Source organism: Mastigoproctus giganteus, chromosome 5, assembly GCF_048544385.1.
Source record: "Mastigoproctus giganteus isolate SK-2022 chromosome 5, ASM4854438v1, whole genome shotgun sequence".
In the NCBI taxonomy this organism is placed as follows: Eukaryota; Metazoa; Arthropoda; class Arachnida; order Uropygi; family Thelyphonidae; genus Mastigoproctus; species Mastigoproctus giganteus.
In genome coordinates, this window is record NC_143579.1 from 196,111,150 (window position 1) to 196,134,026 (window position 22,877).

The 22,877-nt window shown below is 36.6% G+C and overlaps 1 protein-coding gene across 1 annotated transcript in view; it reads left to right on the forward strand.

Annotated features, from left to right (window-relative positions):
* The window catches only part of LOC150085969 (leucine-rich repeat and WD repeat-containing protein 1-like), a 129,390-nt gene that overhangs the window by 66,852 nt on the left and 39,661 nt on the right, over positions 1-22,877 (forward strand). Inside the window, exons 7-8 of the mRNA XM_090374758.1 lie at positions 14,829-14,935; positions 19,185-19,377. Of these exons, the coding sequence (XP_090230884.1) occupies positions 14,829-14,935; positions 19,185-19,377 (300 nt within the window). The remainder of the gene's footprint in view (positions 1-14,828; positions 14,936-19,184; positions 19,378-22,877) is intronic.

A 22,877-nucleotide genomic window follows, 5' to 3' on the forward strand; every position in this document is an offset into this window, starting at 1 on the left:
TCACCAATCTTGTTGCTCTTCTCTGTACATGCTCAAGCAAATCTATATGTTTCCTAAAATGAGGCCTCCAGACCTGTATGCAGTACTCAAGGCGTGGCCTGACTTTTGCCTTATACAGAGGGACAATCACCTCCTTTTCCCCTGCTAGCAAAATTCCTATATATCAATGAAAAAAACTCCATGACCTGCCCTGGCAGCCTGTCTGCATTGCTCAAAAAATTTCATATCTGACTGCACAATTACTCCCAGGTCTTTTTCATTTTCTACTACCTTAAGTATAGTACCACACAGTTGGTATGTTTCTCTGGGGTTACTTCTACCCATGTGCAGTACTTTGCATTTGTCAAGGTTAAACTTCAGTTGCCACTTCTTAGCCCATCTGCCCAAATTATCTAGATCCTGTTGCAGTAGCACACTGCCATTACTGTCATTAAGAACTCTGCCAACCTTTGTATCATCTGCAAACTTCGACACTAAGCCTGATATACCTTCATCAATATCATTGATAAATATACAAAACAACAGTGGACCCAACACTGAACCCTGTGGGACTTCACTAATAACATTATTCCACAAAGAGCAGCACCCATTGATTACCACCCTCTGTCTTCTTCCACGCAACCATCCTTTTATCCATTGTAGCAATTTACCCTTAATACCATTCTGCTCCAATTTGTACAGTAGTCTTCCATGCGCAACAGTGTCAAAAGCTTTCCTGAAATCCAAGTATATGATATCAGAATTATTTTTTGCATCCAGTTCCTTTGTAACCATGTCATAATAACCAATCAAATTTGTCAGACAAGACTTTCCCTTAACAAAAACATGCTGCAGTCTTGTCTAGATGATCCTGCAATGCATCTTTAACTAGTGACTGCATTATTTTCCCCGGAACAGAAGTTAAACTAACTGGTTTGTAATTACTCATGTCACCGTTCGATCCCCATTTGTGAATTGGGGATACATTTGCACATCTAAAGTCCGTGGGGACCTCCCCTGAGTCCAAGAATGCTCTCATAATTATGGGTAAAGCTTTGCTTACTTCCTTTGCTGCCTCTTTTAATATAACTGGATAGATCCCATCCACTCCAGGTGCCTTTCTTATGTTTAACTTCAATAATTTCTCCTCCACTTTGCTCTCAGTTATTATAAATCATTAAGCACCCTGCTACAATTTGATAACCTTCTGGCATTTTCAAACCTTAATAACTCCTCGTGTGAATCTAGATGCAAAATACTTATTCAGTTTGTTTGCTATCTGAGTAGGATCATCAACAGTCGAACCATCGATATCAATTGAACCAATCAGATTCATTCCCTTCCTTTTAGAGTTTATATAAGTAAAGAAATCCTTGCTGTTTTTCTTAGCATTCTTTGCCAAAGATATCTCGTAATCTGCCCTTCGCCTGCCTAACCTCTTTTGTGATTTGATTACATACTAGCTTATAACTGCCATAGGCTTCTGTGCGGCTTGATAATTTATATGCATCCCATGCATTTTTCTTCTCTGTCACAAGTCTCATTAGTTCGTTTTTTTTTTTTTTTTTTTTTTTTTATGTGAACCCCAAACACGAGAGGTATTAGAACCTATAGTACTGAGCACCATGTTGGGTTTGAGGTTAAGAAGACGAAAGAGGATATTTGTTGACATTGGAATTGAACTTCTGTAGATTGTAATTTTCAGGAAATACGTATGAAGGAAGGCTGTTCCAGAAAATGGCAGTTGAATGAATAAATGAGGAAGATGAAAAGTTGGTTCTGTGGGTTTGAAGTTGGACAGTAAATGGATGTTGGCTAGTGGCGGCACATGTTCGGACTGTTTTGAAAGAGAGAGCAGGAATTATAGAAGCCAATTCAGAAGAACAGTGCCCATGGAAGTATCTGTAGAAGAGGCATGCAGCGGAAACAGTGCGTCTATGAGAAAGCAAGTGGAGAGACTCTGTTAGAGATGAATCATTAATTAATCTAACTGCCCTCTTCTGAATGGAATCAAGAAGCCTGAGAGAGGTTTTGGGTGCACCACCCCAGATGTGGGAACAATATTCCATGGCAGGGCGGATTTGCGATTTATACAGAGTGAGCAGCTGTTTGGAAGAAAAGTAATGCCGATAGCGAAAGAGAAAACCAAGTTTTTTAGATGCAGAGGAAGAAATATTTGTAATGTGCTTGTGCCAAGAGAGATTAGAAGTCAGGGTAATCCCCAAAAGAGATATATCATTTTGCCTAGAAATCGGAGTGTCACTAAAGATAAGCATAGGAGCAGAAGAATCTCCTTTTTGCGAGATATAAGACAAGACTGAGTTTTAGAAGGATTGAAATCAACTAAGTTGTCTTTGCCCCACTGGAGAATTACCTGAAGATCGGCATTTAAGGAATTGGCAGCAGATTTTCGAGAACTTGAAGCTGATTGAGCAGGACAAGGTTTCTCAAAATGGAAAGTGGAATGCAATGTGCTATCATTGGCAAAACTATGGATAGGATTTCCAGTCAATGGAAGAAGGTCATTGATATACAAAAGGAATAGAGTGGGGGAAAGAACTGAACTTTGGGGGACACCGGCATTAGTGGAGAAGTTAGAAGACAAAGAGCCATCTACCATCACCCTCAGTGAGCGATCAGAGAGAAAACTGGATAACCAATTACTAAAAACAGTTGGCAAACCATAAGATGAAAGCTTGTTTAGAAGACCTTTATGCCAAACACAATCAAAAGCCTTTGAGATGTCAAGAGCAACTACTTGTGTTTCACCGAACCTTTCCATTGAATTAGTCCATAAATGGGTAACATAAGCCAGAATATCTCCAGTGGATCGACACTGACGGAATCTAGACTGGTGATCGTTGATCAGACGGAAGGTTTCTAGGTAGTTTAAGAGTTGGCAGTTAATTGATTTCTCCATTACTTTAGAAAGAGTAGAAGTAATTGCAATGGGACGATAATTGGATGGGAGGGATTTGTCACCCTTTTTAGGAACTGGCTGGATATGAGCAAATTTCCAAGAAGAAGGAAAAACACCTTTGGAATAAGAAAGTGAAAAAAGGCGGCAAAGAATAGGAGTAAGTTCAGGAGCACAGGTTTTGAGAACAAGTGGAGAAATACTATTAGGACCTGGAGTTTTCTTAGCATCAAGATTCATCAAAATCCTTCGGATATCCTTTTGACGGAAGACCAGAGGAGGCATTGAATGGAGAGTGTTGGAAATGGTGGGAGGTGTTTTACCAAGATCATTAATACATGAGCTGGAAGAAAAATGGGATGCTAGCAGGTCAGCTTTATCCTTGGCTGAAGTGGCAACAGAACCATCTGGTTTGGACAGAGGTGGGAGCAAAGATGGGCAAAAGTTGCTGCCAATAGCTTTGGCAAGAGACCAGAATGCTCTGCTACCATTAGGGCAAGAAGCAAGTTTTCTACTCTTAGCCTGTTCAAACTCTAGTTTGGACTGATTAATAACTGCTTTACAATTGTTGCGAGCTTTGGTGTAGGCGGAAAATGAAACTGAAGAATTAGAAACAAGCCAATTACGATATGCAACATTCTTCTCTTGGACAGCCTTAGCACATTTATTGGAAAACCAAGGTTTAGATAAAGGACGAGATTTTAAAGTGGAGTGTGGGATAAAGGATTCCATTCCTGCAAGAATAATTTCACTGACACGATCTGAGCAAACATTGACATCAGAAGTTTTGAAATAGTAATCCGACCAAGGAAAAGAAGAAAAGAAGTCTCGCAGGTCATCCCATTTTGCATTCTTGTAATGCCAAACAACACGTGGTTGGGAATAGCCATGAGATAAAGGTTCCGTTGGAGAAGAGACAATCGCCAAGTTGTGATCTGAAGTGCCTAAAGGACCTCTCACTTCGACCGTATACTTAGAAGGGTTGTTTGTGAGAAAAAGATCAAGGCTGTGTGATTAGGATTGTCCTAATCATACAAAAAGAAAAATCTGTATGATTAGGATTGTCCGGTATTCTTGTAGGTAAATGAACAATCTGTGCTAGGGCATTAGTAATTGCAAAAGCCTCAGCATCTCGACCTGCTGGGTCAGTATGACTAGAAAACGGAAGCCAGCTGGAGTTGTGAACATTAAAATCACCAAGGAAAATTACCTCACTGTTAGGAAAGTTGGACTGGAGAAAGAAATTCAAGTTGCAAAGAGAGGAAGTCAAAGAGCTCCAAGTGATTAGTGGAGTTGGGAGAACGGTAGAGACAACAGATGAATTTTACACAATGAGGTAGAGAGATTTTAAGCCAGAGAAGATCAAAGAGAGGAGATTCCAAATTGCCAAGTCTCTGACAGGGAATATCAGAACGGACATATGCACAAGTACCACCTTTGAGGCGAAAGGAATCATACAGCAAATAATTTGGACATCTGAGATGAGCAGTAGTTGAATCAACTGATAACTGAGATTCGGTCAGAAAAAGTACATCAGGTTTGGAAGACTGCAAGTGGAAATGGACATCGTTGAGATTGGAATTGAGACCACGTATATTTGTGAAATGAATTAGGAAGTCCTTGGGAGGTTTAGATCTTTTCGCAGATAAGCTTGCTCTATTAGTTTGACAATTCATGGTGTATTCAATAGTAAGAAAAAGTAGGTGGAACATACTGTATGAAGTAATGAAATTTTTGGATATGGCGTACATGTGGTAAGAATATACCCAGATCCTTGACATAACGTGGCCTCGACAATGCTCCCCGCATACACACTACTCGGACTCCCTCTAGTCACTATCTGGCAGAGTAGAGGTAGCAAGATTATACACTAGCTGATCCGGAAGCTTCCTAGAGAGTTACCAATGGTTCAGTCTGGTGTACTAACTAGCGGCCGGCCTGTGAACACCGTTTTAGAGCTGTACCCTTGAAATGTACGGAATATTGGATCTCGCCACGACGTTCATCATAACCTCAAAATTCATCAATCATACTGCATGATGAAAGAGATAGGGAAGGGTTGACCGGAACTTAGCTATAGAGACTAAACATGGGTTTCACCACTTCAAGCCTCCAATAAGCAAAGTGGTGGTATTTCACCGGTTGATGAGAGTCATCTACCACCTAGTACTGCCTGGTAACATCGAGGGGCGGCGTTCCTCCATGTGGTGTGGGCGCCACACCTCGACCCCTGCTTACGTTGGTTCACACCTGGGTGGTCACCCACCATGTACTTGTGCATGGAGGTTATACCCAGGATTACTAACAGTCCCACCGTCGTGAAGGTGCAAGCAGAGGATTTGGCTGTCACAGACCGTCCGGACGTCGCCGAAATTGGGTCCACTTGACTTGAGTGTCACCCGAATATCAGTTCCATCAGCGTTTTAGACTCCCAGGTAGCAAGTACAGCTTGTCTGGCATATCTTAGAGAATGTCTGTGACAACCTCAAGGACCATTTGATAACCGTTTAGGCCTAAACCTTGAACAATATTTCTTAATAGGTATGAAACTTTTAGTAGCTTCCACGATTAATTCCTTGAATGCTTCCCACTTAGAATTTGCTGTTGGTAACATCATCAATTGATCCCACTGTACAGAATTTAAAAACTGTCTGAGACTACTGTACTCACCTTTATGGAAGCAAAAACGCTTTCCTTTACCCCTGATTGTAATTATATCTTTAAGTAAATCCCACATCAGTACACTGTGATCACTGCCACCTAGTGGTTCCTTTATCTGCAAATTCTTAATACACGAATGATCACTGCTGATAACCAGATCAAGAGTATTACCCTCTGTGGTCGCCTCTCGATCATGCTGCCGCAGAAAACAATCATCCAATAAATCCACAAAAGTCTTAGTAGTGTGCGGGTGACCAACCCATAAGTTCCAGTCAATATCTGGGAAGTTAAAATCCCCCATTATAAGACATACTGATTTACTAGCCCACTCTATTTCTCTGTACAATTGTACATTGTACTCATTCGAGTCATTAGGCCTATAAGACACACCTCTTATTTTCGCTTTCGTAGCGCTTATGTCACACCAAACTGACTCAACAGTGCACTGTTCATCTATATCAACTGGATGCACTTCTTTTGATTTTATGTTTTTCTTAATTAACAGCACAATGTGTCTTTCTGTACACATTGTACTGCCCAAATTCCAATTCTGCATTCCTAATATCTGTGACACCACGTCTCTGATATCTCAACAGTATCCACCTTTGATGTCTTGACCAACACTTCAACTTCATCAAATTTATTTACTATACTTCTAGCATTGGTATACATGCAAGCATGTATGCACCTGTTCCTATTCCTAGTTACCCTAACACATCCCATATACCCACCTGTTTCACGATGACCGCCATCAGTCCCTGAAACCCCCAGCATGTCATATGTTATGAAAAGAAGTAATTCTAATTAAAATGCCTGTCTTCAAGTGTATTGTGCATCAGAACACTACTGAAGGTGGGGGAATGCTTCCATTTTTTTGGTGAGAAAATGGTTTTGTTTTTCATCCAAAACATTCTTACTACTTAATGCCCTTGAACCATTTAAAAAAATGTCCAAACCAGTACGTGACTTTCAATTAATTTTGGTATTAATTGACCCTGATATGATGATATTTTAAGGAGTCCTTATGTTCTGTGATGTAATGACCAGATTGTAGATATAGCTTAGTTTAATTTTTCAGCACTCACCTCATAGTAATCCACTTAGTTGGTTGAAAGTTTTGCCACGTGCATAGTGGTTAAGAGATTCTAATAACTTATGGGGATTATAAATTTAAAAAAAAAACTAAGTTATGGGATTTAAAAATTTTTCTAAGAAAGGAAAGTGCACCTTCCATTCTATGGTTTTCTAATTAAAGCGAATTCTAGCATAAATTCTAAATTTAAACCCCATAACTTAGGTTTTTTTTTTTTTTTTTTTTAAATTTATAATCCCCATAAGTTATTAGAATCTCTTAACCACTATGCACGTGGCAGAACTCAACCAACTAAGTGGATTACTATGAGGTGAGTGCTGAAAAATTAAGCTAAGCTATATCTACGATCTAGTCCTTTGATGTCTTGCATTATGGTTCAAGGGTTCAATGGTTCAAGGGCATTACATCACAGCACATAATGACTCCTTTAACTATTTATTACACCTCTTCCGCATGTCTATCATTTCCACGTTTTCCCCAATGCATTCAGATCTGCACGATAGGAAACTTCATTTCACAAAACTATTAGTTAAATACTTTTTTGACAAACTCCACATTACATTCTTAAAGAAATGTCTCACATATGACATAATCCCCAATTTCGCTCGTATCTGCACCAAAAATACTATTAAAAAATACCCTTTTATTATACACCAAGCCTCTATTGCCATAATTAAAGCAGAATTACGGAAAAGATACAGAGAAAAATATCTCCTTTTAGACCAAATGCATACCCTCAAATTCAAACTTAAAAGAGAACTAACCCCCACAACTTGGTACAATTGCATACAACAGGATAACACACAAATTCAGGCAACTTTAAATCAGATTACACAAAAGCACGCCAAGAAATGGGATACACTCACCAGAAGACACAAAAAAAAATCCCCAACAACTCAGTTGTTAACATCTCTACACAAATATTTTCCCCTAATGAACTTTCTAGTCTAGAATATGGATTCAATTTTGCCATTAACAGCCATTACATTTTTTCTTTGTAAACAACAGAATGCAACATCCTTTTCAATGCTATGAAATCACGTAGAATGGCAAAAACTGCTAAAGGCATAATGCAAAGTGTACCCTGGGAAACATTAATCACATAAGGAAGGAGGTACTTGTTAGACAAAAAGTTGTTTTATGTAATGTAGTGGAAATGTACTTCTTTCTTGGTTAAACTTTACATTGCAGTTGTTGGTTACATTTTAAAATTTAAAACTTTGTGTTGCAGTTATTGGTCTGAAATCCCTTTCAAAACTCAGTTCCAGAGTTTTGAAAGGAATTTCAGAAAGACAACTACCCAACTTTACTTAGCATTAATATGTCATACAATTTATTTATTGAAAGAAACTTATAACAATTATGTATTTTTGAAAAGAACAGCAATATTGAATGTCGATACATTTTATTCTATAATTAAGCTTTTTTACTTTGCTGCAAAGGAAGATAAGTTCCATTTGTGTTCCCTATTTAAACAAAAATAACTCGCTATAGCTAAACAAGAATATCACCCTTCATAAAAGAGTCCAGTATATCCTTGATCACTGCTACCTCCTTCATCCAATAAACATAAAGATAAATCAGGGGATAAGTGCTATTACTGTAGAATAATTGCCATCAGTAGCCAGGAGGTAATTGCTCTGTCACGTAGAAAAAGGGGGCTTAGAGGGGAACAGGCATTGTGTGTGTTATCAGACACTCAGTCTAAAACACTGATGGATCCAATATCTTTCTATCTCAGAAGATTTAAGAGAAGTCCTGTTGGCCTGCCTCCCTAAAATCCAGTCATGCACACCTTGATGGTAAGCCCTGTAATGTCACTTAGGTGGCAACAAACGTGCAGAGCAGTTCTCTTCAAGACGCCTGGTCAGCGTGAAGAGGAAAAGACCAAACCCTCCAGCACATGACAGTACAACGAAACAAATGGTCCTCAGTCCCCAGCAGCTTTCACTCCCCCTCTTACGGCAGCGAGAGGATCAGAGTGGAAGCAGAGGGTGCTAAGAATCTCCGGGTGCAACCAGGCTGCCATGCACAGAAACTGAACTTGGCCTGTTACAACATAAGATCGCTCATTGGTGAAGACAGGATATTAGAGCTGGAAAAGGAATTAAAAAATGTGAATTGGAATATCATTGGTTTGGCTGAAACAAGAAGAAATAAATCACTTATAAATTTATCAAGTGGAAATCTGCTGTACACCAATGGAAACAGTGAAAGGAGCGAAGGTGGAGTTGACTTTCTGGTCCGTAAAGATATAAAAACCAACATTTTGGATTTCAAAAGTACATCACCAAGGCTGTCAAGACTACTACTCAAGATTTCTAAGAGGTACAAGTTAAAGGTTATAATGATTTATGCACCAACATCGAGCCATGATGATGAAGAGGTTGAAGAAATGTACACAGAAATTGAGTCTTCTAGATGAGCAAAAAACCCACTACACTATCATTATGGGGGACTTCAATGCTAAGGTTGGAAGGAGACAAAACAGTGCAGAAGGGGGAACTATAGGAAATTTGGAATGAGTGAAAGAAATCAAAGAGATGAAAGACTTGGCATTTGCGAATCTCGAGGATTGTCAGTAATGAACACTTTTTTCAAGAAAACGGTGAACAGAAAGTGGACGTGGAAGAGTCCAAATGGATTAACAACTAATGAAATCGACTTCATCTTCACTAACAGAAGATATATCGTGAATGATGTTACCATCCTGAATAAGGTAAATGTTGGAAGTGATCACAGAATGGTAAGATGCACACTTGATATAGATGTAGGAAAGGAAAGGAAAAAACTGACTCGAGTAAATAATACAAAGGTCTTTGAGATAACAGAAGAGGAGAAAAAGCAGTATGTACTGGAACTTAAGAACAAGTTTGAGCATTTGCAGACTGCTCAGGACCAAGATATCGACAAGGAATATTACAACTTTCTGAAAGTGATAAAGCCCAAGAAAAGCCCTATAGGTAAAAAGAAATCCAAAGAAGAAAAAATTAGTCATGATGAACCGAACTTGTCATGATGAACCGATGAACTTGTCATGATGAACCGAAGATGACAAATGAAGATCGAGATAAACACTGACAAGGAGAAAATTGAGTATACTGAGTTATGCAAAGCCATTAGAAAGAGACTCAGATAGGACATAAGAAGATTTAACACAAGAAAAGTAGAACAAGCATTAAGGGAAAACAAAGAATTTATATCAGCAGCCATGAGCAGTAATACAGAAAGACAAATGATACTAAAACTAAAGAATAGCAGTGGTATACTTATAAATAGCAGAGAAGGCATAATTCAAATAGCAGAAGACTACTATAGAGAATTATACAAGGAATGAGGTAGTGATGCCAGCAGTGGGGAAGATGGATTGCAAATTAGTATCGCATATGACATACCCGATATTCTTCCTGGTGAGGTAGAACATGAGTTGAAGAAAATAAAGAATCGGAAAGCCCTGGGTGAAGATGAAATTACTGTAGAGTTAAAATTGGGAGGAAGAGACATGGCACAGAAACTGGCAAGACTCTTCACAAAATGCATTAGAAAAGGTGTGATGCCTAAGGAGTGGAATAATGCAATAATAGTTTTACTGCATAAGAAAGGAGATAAATCAGAAATTGGAAATTATAGACCAATTAGCTTGTTATCCCACATCTACAAGTTGTTCACAACGGTCATTACTAACAGATTAGAAAGAATACTTGAAAGAGAATCAACCGAAAGAGCAAGCTGGCTTTAGAACAGGATTCTCAACTATGGATCACCTTCACGTAATATCACAGCTAATGGAGAAAACAAATGAATATAAAACACCATTATGCCTGGCATTTGTTGATTATGAAAAGTCATTTGACTCCATACAGCATAAGGCAACGTTTCGGGCACTGGAAAGACAAGGCATAGATACCCCATATATTATGATTTTGAAGAAAATATATGAGAAAGCTACCTCCTTTATTAGACTAGACAAAGACAGTAGCAAATGTAAAATTGAGAAAGGAGTTCGACAAGCGAACACAATACCTCCAAAGTTGTTTACTGCTGCCCTTGAGGAAGTTTTCAGAAGATTAGACTGGTTGCAGAAAGGAGTCAGTATGAACGGAGAGTACCTAAACCATTTACGATTTGCAGATGACATTGTGGTCATAAGCTACGATCCCAAGGAATTAGAGGAAAATCTTAATCAGTTATGCAGAGGATTTTGGACTAAAGATGAATATGGCTTAAACAAAAGTAACGATGAACAAGTATGCCATAGAAAGGGATATAATGATTGAATGAGCAGTAATTGAAAAGGTGGAGTCGTGTACTTATCTGGGAGAAGTCATCAGCTGTAATAATGATAAATGGCCAGAAGTCAAGAGAAGAATAAATTTTGGATGGATAGCATTCAGGAAATATAGTCACATACTGAGGAGCAATATCCCAATTTGTCTGAAATGTAAAATAATGAACCAATGTATACTACCCACCATGACTTATGGACACTCACCAAAAGAATGGAAGAGAAGCTGAGAACTACACAGCGCAGAATGGAACAAATTATATTGGGAATCAGACTGTTAGATAAGAAGAGAAACACATGGATTAGGCAGCAAACTCAAGTAAAGGACATTCTTATCAAAACTAAAGAACTAAAATGGTCTTGGACACGACACATAGCTTGAAGACATGATGACAGATGAACTAAGAGAATAACAGAATGGTACCCAAGAGGAGCTAGAAGAAAACCTTGAAGACAACGATGGAGATGGACAGATGAAATTCATGAGTTTGCGGGTAGTAAGTGGATAGTCATTGCACAAAACAGAAGGAACTGGAAAGTTTCTGCAGAGGCCTTCATCATGCAGTGGATTGAAAATGGCTGATAATAATACAAAAAAATACCCCCCCCACAACACACACACACACACACACACACACACACACACACACACACACACACACACACACACACACACACACACACACACACACACACAACTTGAAACAACTATTTCAACACGTGAAAACAGATATTTCCTTTCAAAAAACTGAAAATTAAACTTGAGCAAATAAATTTTTTTGCAGTGAGATCCCCTGTCATGTTGGCATTTGCATGTGATATGAAGATGGCAAGCACAACATAGCAAAAGCTGACCTGTGACACAAATATAGATAATAATAAAAGATATCCCTGACACTCACATTATATCAATGTTGTTGCTGTGTGGAGGTTAAATGACACATAAGCTGCTTTGGCTATAATGCTCCTGATCAAAGTTGCATTGTATGTATTAATACCTATTGAAACACTTAACATTCGTTGCAAAAAGTGCTGGCATTTGAAGGGGCAGATTTTTGACACCCCCCTTACCAAGGTTCTAGTATAATTTTATTATACATATACTATACTGTTCTTATATAGGTTCTAGTATCTTTTTCTTTTTGTTTAATATAAGAACTCCCCGACTTACGTAACGGTTGCGTTCCGCGGAACTCTACACAAGTCGGAATTTCCCCCGTGCTTGTGCAGCACTCACAACTGTGCTCGCTGAATTCATTGAAACAAAAAAGAAATGTTCGATGAACACGTGAATAGAATTATTTATTGTATTTATTCAATTTTTTATCTCATGCACAGGAAAAATTACAAAAGCATGCAATTTAAAAAAATTTCAAAATTATAAAATTACAAAAAAAGAGAGGAGACAGGCATAACGTCAGTATGTTTTACCTCTCGAGCATCATTGCCAAAATAGACGTCTTCAGCTGATAAGTTGAGAGCTGTGGAGATTTTTGAAGGGATCGGCCACTCAATCTTATGAAAGAACATATTGATGGATGACTGGACGGTGGCTTTTTTCTTTTCATTGTAGATTTCTTTGTAGCAAGCAAGCAAGCATATCATTCACCCCTCTGTTAACTTTTAAGAATTGTTCGCTGTCAGGATCCATCTTCCCAAACCTCTCCATTGCCAATGCAATTTCATGAAATGCCATTGCCATATCTATGGTGATGAAGCATCTCGGCTCCTCATTTGGTTCATCTTGAGCTTCGTCAGCATTTTCTTCTTTGACTATCACTGCTTTCAAGTCAATAAGTTCTTCATTAGATAATTCCTTCTGTTCTTCCTCTATTAACTCCTTCACATCTTTGGCATCAACCTCCAACTGAAGTAGCTCTGCAACCTTTACAACCTCTTCATATAATTTGTCTTTTTCAAATCTTTCGAAGCCTTTCACATGCTGTGGGCATATTTTCTTCCATGCGCCATTTAAACAACTTTTAGTAATTCCTGCCCAGGCCTTATTAATGTTTAAGATGGAGTGATAAATATTGTAAGATTTCCAAAAGTCTCTTAACGTAAAGTTTTTCTCGTCGTCTACTGCAGACAATGCCTGAGCAAATGTTGCGCGCAAATAGTATGCTTTTAAATTCGAAATAACAGCCTGATCCATAGGTTGGATGAGTGAAGTAGTGTTTGGCAGTAGAAATATGATTCTCACATTCAAATTGAAATCATCTAGATGCGTAGGGTATCCGGGATCATTATCTAATAGAAGCAAAATTTTGAAAGGAACATCGTTGTCTTTACAATATTTTTCAACCTTGGGAATGAAGCAGCATTTAAACCAATCCTCAAAAAGAGATATTGTTATCCGTGCTCTCTGGTTCGATCAGAAATGCACGGCCAAGGGTGGCTTTATTGATACCCTTAAAGATTTCCAGAATGGTATACAAGCAGTGGTTATAATCTGTAATCTCCCACTGCATTAGCCCCAAGCAAGAGCGTAGCCCTATCTTTTGACACCAGCTGTTCCAACTTCAATATAGCACCTGAACACTGTTTTGTGATCAATATAGCACCTGAACACTGTTTTGTGATCATAAGTGCATTGATCCTTTGACATGTTCTTTTATACGTGCACTGTCCTTTAAAATAGTATTCACTGTTGAAGCAGCGAGACGTTAATTCCCTTCCAATAGATGACAAACTTTGTCCTGCTTAATCATTTTCATCTTCATTTCTAAATCAATTTTGTTTCGTGTCCTTTCACTGCCAGCACTTGCACTTTTCGTTGTTCGCTTTCTCTTCATCATTGTAATATGTAAATAGGAATGACGAAAAGTTTCTGAAAATTTGTTTTTTATATAATTGAAGGTTTCAGTAAAGGGGAACACATTCACCATAATAGTGTAAAAACCCACACAATTGCAGTTATCGGTATTATCATAAATGCAATAAGATTGAGTTTACTACCCTTTTATAATTAGATGCACTAACAGAAAAGCCCAATAACCTGAAAAGTACAAATTGCTTTTATTGTTTTATGGTGGTGACCTCGAAACATGCTTTAGAAAAATATCACAATGGTGTTCAAAATTGATTCTTATAACGGGAACATATGATAATGATGAAAGGGTAGTGCAATTTCCATTATAAATATGCCTTTTTAGAGAGATAAATAGCTTAGTCATATAGCGAATTTTTCAACTTCCAAGGACTTGGAATGAATTACAAAAAAAACAGTGTTATTGTGTTCACATTACGATATTTTCATGATACGTCCATTTATTCCTATGGGATGCAAAATACATTTCCATGATTTTTTTAAGTTTGCACTGGCCGGCAAAAACTTACATAAAGTTGAATAAGTTGAGTATTACGTAAGTTGGGGAGTTTCCGTATATACTTTTTAATGCTTATATACACTTAATTTTTAGAATTTTATATGCAGTGTATTTATTTTTATTTTCTAAATAAACTATTTGAATTTTTATATCTGCTATTTAGTTGTTTGAATTGATTATAGTGGTATTTAGCACTTTTTAGCCATATATTAAAAATCTTAATATAACATTTTTAGTATTTTTCCACATGCATTGAAATTTTTCTGGATAAGGGTCTGGTACTATACATTATTTATAGTGTTTTGACATAAGTCCACTTGTAAGTTTCACTGGTTACTTTTACATGGTCAATCATAAATTCCATAACATATGATAAAATGTCAAGTTTGGTTTAAATAATTGCTTGGAGCTTATTTGTGTTTAACTAAAATGTGACTTTTTTTGAACATAAATGATTTGACAACTTGAGATTATTAATATTTTATTAATTGAAAGATTTACATCCTGTCTGTAATTTCACAAATTTCACAAATTTTTTTTTTTTTTTTTTTTTTTTCTTTTTAGGGATGACAACAAACATTGTTGCAACATGTGGTAGTAACATTGTCTGCCTTATAGACTGTAGGTTGGGGAGAGTAATTAAACGTTATAAGCATTACAGTGATACAGAAGTGAGTTATTTAAATTTTTACGTATATGTGGTGACTCAGAACTCTTCTGCCAAGCTTGAGATTGATAATAAAGAACAATTCTTTATGAACTGCTCTTTGTTATCAATTTCAAAAACTTTTCTTGCCAAATTTATTGAAAGTTGCTAATTAAATAAACCTTCAGACAACCTTTCATTTGTTTATTATATTTCTTCATTAATTTATTTATTTTATTTTATACAAAAAATTCATGTTTGAATTGCCCTCCTTTAACCCAAGTGCATGTCTCACATTGAAAAATAAGTTATTCCTGAAGATCGAAAAACAGCTATGAAATGTGACATATCTCTTCAACAGTATGCTGGCTATATCAGAATAACTCACCTTAAGTCAACTCCTCAGTCCTATATATACCAGTTATTTTAGGTGCTACCACAGTTGAAAATCCACAGTCTGGTGGGTGGGGGAGATTACTTAACTTTTAACTTGTTTCCCATGACCAATCCACTGCTGAGGAAATTTAGCAACTGCTAAGAGTAGAGATGTTCCATTTTGCTGCTATGATATCTGATTACAGTAAGTAGCACCAATAAAAATCAAAACATATTATTATCAAGGAAGTAGTACACGTCACTGATCGTCACCTCCGTAGCCAGGTGGGAAGGAGCAGCAGTGCTAGCACACGCTTCTTGATTAGACCGGGGTTCAAACCCGTCACCACCAAATATGAGGATGCAGAAAGGTCAGGAAATGACCACCGCATATTCCCGGAGCAATATGGCCTTAGTTGCTAATGCTCCTAAAAACCAAATAACAACGACGTCACTGATCAGTTGACCATATATGACAAGCAAAATTTAAAGATGCCTTAACTCAGAAACAAGACATTTTTGGACCTTAGTATTTAATAAATTTCAAAAGATTTATTTCTGAATAAATAACCAAACTCGAAATAATCTTCTCAATTCCAAAATGTTGTCCAATAGCTGCGCTCATACCTGTAACTTTTCCATTTTTTCTAGATTACTGGAAATCATGCATCTTTAATGGCTTGTATCTTAAAGCAAAAGTTTACTTTTCTTTTCTTTCAGATTTCACTCATATTTGTGGTAAATGTTTTTAAAATATGTACATAGCAAATACACTGATATGGGCTTCCAACCCGCATTAGATGGCTCTGCTGATCTTTAGCATAGAATATAGTATGTCAGACAAGTTGTCTATGAGATGTTCATTTTAAATAAAAATGCAAATTACTTTGAGTAAAAAAATAGTGCTAGACATGAAATTTACAAATGAACTTCCATTCTGAGTAGTGCAGTGTAAAAGTGCCTTAGCATATGCATTTGAGTTCATGCAGGTGTGACTGTTAAATATAGTTAATGATTGTGTTCATGGTAAAATGATTAATTCCTCTGACCTAGTGGTCATGCCAGAGTATAAACAGAACATTTTAGATTTTGATGGTACATTATCAAAATTGCCTACAAAATCATGTGAAGTAGTTTAAACAAATATCTGTTTTTTAAGGTAATGTTCTATCATGAATACCTATAGCTATAAATTAATGTATTTTCAATAATTATACTCGTAGGTTCAGGAAATAATGACACTACCATTATACCATTATTTCATAGGACATTTAACAACCAGTAATAATGCAATTAGGTATTCATTAACATCAGTAATGGCCTCCGTAGCCGAGTGGGCAGGAGCGGGAGTGCAGTAGCACACGCTCTTTGAGTAGACCGGGGTTCAAGCCCCTGACTGCTGAATACGGTCGATCTGCCAACCCGCACTGGACCAGCGTGGCAGATTATGGTCCATTTCCCTCAGCATGAATTGTTGAGGAGGCTTCCACCCTGCAGTGGGTTGATACTGGCTGCACTTTACTTTTTTTTTTTTTTAACATCAGTAAATATAAATAAAAGATAGATAAATTCATTTCTCTGTTTATTATCAAATGTTTACATAAAATTGGCATATTTTTGAGTCTTTTTTTTTTTGGGCAAATAAATATTTATTTAATTAGTAGGGTGATGCTGTTTTCCATCACATAGTAATTCTAAATCAGGGGAAAAGATGTCAAATCTGGCTCAACATCCAATCTGTTCTGGCATTTGTTTTTTAAAAAAACTAATGTTAAGAATCCTGTTTCACATTTGTAAGTTGTTACAAATGACAAGAAATTTCGGTGCATTTTCTGATAAATGCTTATATTCTTCTCGGTAACTTAGCCAAAAATTTATCAATGAGACCTGATTGAACCAGTCTTTTAATGCTACATCACATAACAGTTCAAAAACAGAATCAATTTTTTGTTCATTGAGACAGAATTCTTCCATGTGTTCCACATTAAAAGTATTTGGGTTTTGAATTCACATTTTACTGCTGTCAATTGGAGGAAAATATTCTTGAAGGTTTGATTTCAATTTCAAGAGATATTCTTTTAATCGGCATAGAAATTTCAGCTGGAATGTCGCTTCGAACATACTCTTTTTGTAATTTAGTTAAAAAGTAGGAAGAAAATTATAATTCCCCTTTTCAACTCGAAGTACCTGTAGATGAATTTTCTTCGTAGTTGCTTCTACTTTTTCCTGAACTTTAAAAATATTAATATCAAAACCTTGTAAATTTAAATTAAATTATTTAAAAAACCAAAAATTCATATAAGTAGGATACCTTAATAAATTATAAAAGCATTAAATTTATTTTTAGTATTATAACTGAGTATTTGGTATTTTATTACATTTTAATTTTTTTCAGGAAATTTTCTTATAGTTTTATATAGGTATATTTCAAATAAGTTGTTCGCGGACTGGTACCAGGCTGCGGACCACACTTTGGGAAACCCTGTTCTATAACATTACATTTTTTTTGTTGTTGCTTAACATTATAGTAACTTTAGTAGTGGGTCCCCCGAAGAAATAATTTGAGGGAAGGAAACAAGAAGTCCGATGGTGCAAGCGGGTGAGTAGGCCGGATGGGGCAGTATTTCATATACACAAGTGGCTGCTTGTGTTGTGTTGTGTTTTTGTAATTTCAGAAGTGTGAACTGGGGCATTGTCTTGAAGCATCCTCACACCTTTGGATAGCATGTTTTGATTTTCTCCTGTAATTTTGTGAGTAAGTTGGCATAATAGGCACCTGTAATTGTTCTACCTTTCGGCAGGTAATCAGTCATTATTACGCCTTTCTCATCCCAAAATACTGTCAACAAGACCTTTCCTGCTGATGCTTGGACCCTTGCCTTCTTGGTGGGGGGGGGGGGCATGATGTCACCATTCCATGGACTGCTTTTTACTTTCAGGGTCGAAATGGTGTATTCAACTTTCATCCTGAGTGATTAGACAAGAGAAAAGGTCTTCCTCATTTTTTTGGCACAGGGCTAACAACTCTGATTTCTGTTGTCGATCAGCCTTCTGGAAACTAGTCAGTAATCGGGAAATCCATCTTGCACTCAATTTCCGTAAATCGAGTTGGTCGTGAAGGACTGTTTCTATTTCAACAGAGCCCATGCTAATCTTCACCTCCTGGGACGATTCATGCGCAGATATCTGGCGATCTTCCATGATTAACGACTTCACTTTTCTGATCCTGCTGTCATCAGTGGCTTAATGGGAACGACCTGGAATGGGTTCAGATTCTACCGATGTCCGACCACACCTAAACTGTCTATGCCAGTGCTTCCCAATGCCATAGGATGGGGCTTCATGCTTATATACAGCAGTCATCTCCCCTTCAAGAACAGATTCCGGATTACAGCTGTAAGAGAAAAACAAATTAAGGCAAAGGGCTGAAATTTTACACCTTTAGTACAGAGATATGTATGATGCTACACACAAAATATCATGACTGCAATGTGTGGAAATAGGTGAGGGCGATTCTTTATTGAACCACCCTCATATTTATGACATTAGACACCTAACAAAACATGTTTAAGTTATAAAAATAAATTATAAAACTCTGAATTAAGCAAAGTACATGGGTTGATCATTTAATTCATAGAATGTGCCTACCTTAATTTTAATCTTCATTTCTGAGGTCTTCCAGGTGATTTCTCCTTTTCAAAATAATCTCCTTCAGAGTGTATACACTGTGCCATCAGTGAACCCATTCATAGTACTATTTATCCCAATTCTAACTAACAAGAGATTCAATAATTTCAGCACAAATATGATTACAAAAAAAAAAAAAAAGTTTAGCTAACAAAAAACATTTTATGTTGTAAATAGGTGGACTTAAAAGAGGATTAATTAATTGTTTGTAGGATCTATATGCACTTGCATGGACAGTAGCTGAGTTGGAAGGAAGGCAGACTAGCCTTTTGGCTGCAGCAGGTCGTGATAAGGAGATTCATCTCTTGCATCCATCTCAACTAGTATGCTATTCGACCTTTTCTGCTCATGGCAAAGCTATTAACAGTCTTACTTTTCATCCCTCAAATTCTTTTTGGCTTTTTAGTAAGTAACATTTAGTATTTATATTTTCTATAAATATATGCCATTTATTTATTAATGTGGAATATTTCACAGGAAGGCCATAATCTGGCATTCAGTCCCTTGATGCTCTTTTGAATATATAAAGTTGTGTGATAGGTTTCTAAATTTTATGAGGTCTGGCTAATTCATGGATATAAATATATAATATATATATATATATATATATATATATATATATATAAGTTAGTAGTCGTGAAGGGCAATGTGCTAACATTACGGTACTAGTAACGCTAATTATGGAGAACAAAGGGCGAACAGAACAGAAATCGCTATCACAGTGAACAAAAAAGGGAGCTAAGATAAAGGAGCAGTAATAAGGAATAATAAGAATAACTTAGTGCTGTTCGTCCTCTGATCTAATTGCCTTTTTCAGGGGCCAGCCGCCGAAATCAAAAGAGGAAACGGCAATAAGTGGGTATTGCCTCTGTTTCTGACATGAAATACACACCCACGTGAAAAGTAGGTAAAGTTTGTTTAAGGTAGGCAAAGCAGTTAAAATAATTCATTTAAATTTAATTTTAATTTTAATCATGAGGCACATATATTCCATGGCTGACCCGACAGAGGCTGGAAGTAAAGATTAAAAGAATAACAAGAATTAAAGCAAGAAATGGGAGAAAACTTACATGGGGTCATAGCGATCTGTACTGCTGTGGAGAAATAAAATGTTTAGACGAATGTGGGCTGCAGTATATGGTATAAGCTGGCAATCCCTGGTGTAAGAAATCGGGAAAGTTTTAAAATTAAATAAATTAATTAAGTTGGGCTAGTTACCCCATGTTACAGGTTGGAGATGTATTGAAATAAATTAAAATAAATAAATTAAATTAGCGAAGTAGTAAATCAGTAAATTAAAATTAATTAAACCAATTTTGTTACAAATGTAAAGGTATTAGTGGTAGGGTTAAACATATGAAGGAGTGCGTCCCAGGATAGAAAGGAATAATAGGCTAGCAAAGTAGCGGTATATAGTCGCTGAACTTTGTATAGGTGAGGAAAGTGTTTTAAAGCAGAAAAGGAGCATCTCAGGTATTGCGTTCGGTAAACTAATGGCTCACAAGAAATAAAAATATAGGGGGTAGGAAATCATAAAGAGTACTGAAGACAAAAAATATGGTGCTAGGGCAGTTCAGGGTTGCTATACCCGTTCCTATAGTAGAACCCTGAACATGTTCTGTGAGCATTCTTCAGGGGTTTATGTATGGTATATGAAGATAAAAAATAAAAAGTAGATAAATAAAATAATGTATTCAAAACATTCGAATATTTCCAAAAAAACATTAGAAGAACCACAGTGAGATATGACACGTCAAATACATTGACGTGCCATATCTCACGTGCTTATTACCATAATGCAAGTTTAAAACATCACTTAATACCACTGAGCTCACCACCCATATTCACTCTTTGAACCACCAAACCTAAAATTGATTTCGCAATAGTTTTAACAAAACTTCCCTCCAGCTAAAAATTGGCTATTATAGAACGACTTGAGTAGAATGGTTTAAACATAACATACAATATTTAATTCTTAATGCCAACAATAATTCTTAATTTTACCATTAGCTTTTTCACCAATTTAGATAAGTAATGTTAAATTTTTGTATCCAGACAAACTGTATCATAGGAATTGAAATACATATAATCATCCCTCTCCAATCTGGTCTTACTAACCAACTGACAACAATCATGAAAGCCTGTATCAGGCTCTTGGTTTTAGTGCTTCAAATCATTACAGATGTACAGAAATCCCTCGATTAGCGCAATTAATTGGTTCCATGAAAATTGCGCACTAATCGAAATTAATAATCAATACAAAATAGCCTAATTTGTTCCAAGACCTACAAAATACCAATCAATATTTTTGAAAATACGTTTTTTTATGGCAATTTAATGTACAGCAGTATAAAAGCAAAGGATGATTATAAATATTTGCAGCACGGTAATCAAAAGTTTATTGAAATTAAAAAATTCCAATATATAACTCACTCTATTTCTTTGTAAAATATTTCAAAAGGCTGGTTTGCGCAGACTTTTCTTTCTTCCTTTCATCATAAATTTGCTTATATGGATACACATCTTTTTCAGTGTTCCTGCGAATTTGCATACTGTGCTTGATATCTGGGTCTGCATCCATGATTAGTTGTTTCAAATTTTCAGCTGTGCGAAATATTCCTTCAACTTCTTTTCTTGAACATTTTCTTCCTCGCAATTTTCCACCTCGTCATATGCTCGTTCATCAATATTAAGGAGGTCAGAATCACTTGATTGTTCTGAATGTGATTCCAGCAATTCGCAAACATCACTGTTGTCAATTTCATCAAAGCCTAGATCTCTTCCAATATTTGCTATTTCATCAATAACAGTGTTGACATGAGTGAAACTACAGAAATCATTTTCGCAATGTGACAAAATATGCTTCCAAACTGCTCTCATATTGCTGGATGTTACTTCAGACTGTGACTCATGAATATTGTCTTATTGCTTTCCTGATGTTGTAATTTCTCCAAAATTCAACTAAAGAAGCTGCACCATCTCCAGTTGTTGCTTCAATTGCTTGCTCAAATGTTCTGCGTAAATAATAGGCCTTAAAAGTAGCGATTATGCCTTGGTCCATAGGCTGTAAAAGACTTGTTGTATTTGGAGGTAAAAAAATAATTTCACATTTTCACACAAATCAGAAAGTGCTGGTGGGTGGCCTGGAGCATTGTCTAAAATTAGTAAAATTTTGAATGCACGATTATTTTCTTCACAGTAGGCCTTAACTTTCACACAGAAATAGCTAGTGAACCACTCTTCAAATAAAGATTTTCTATTAGAGTGCCAAACAAACGACAGGTAGGCTTGCTTTATTAAAACCTTTACCGAAAGATCTGGCAGTTTCATTTCTATAGATAACCATGGGTTTTAATTTCAAATCACCTTCTGCATTGCCTCCCAATAGAAGTGTTATTCTATCTTTGGAAACTTTATAGCCTGGTTGAGCCTTTTCATTTTTTGCTAGGAAGGTTGTTTTTTTTGGCATTCATTTCCAAAAAAGGCCTGTTTCATCAACATTAAATATTTGTTGATCTGCATAGCTGCCGTCATCAACAATTTTCTTTAAAATTTTGGGATATTTCGTGGCTGCATCTTTATCTGCACTTGCTGCTTCTCCAGTCACTGCAACATTGTGAAGTCCTGTTCTTTTCTTAAAACGTTCAAACCAGCCTTTACTGGCAGTGAAATTTTCTTCCGTTTCTGCTTCAATAACTTTTTCTTTTCAAGAACTTGCTTGAACATTTTCTTCAGTTACCGCTCTACCCAAGTTTTCTATTGTTGACTTTTCCTTTAACGTTGCAAAAATACTCAAAGCTTTTGTTTTTATGGTCATTGTACAGATTGGGATTCTTTTTTGATTGCAGTCTTCTATCCAAATGGCCAAAAGGCATTCCATCTCAATCATCGTAACACTTCTATTT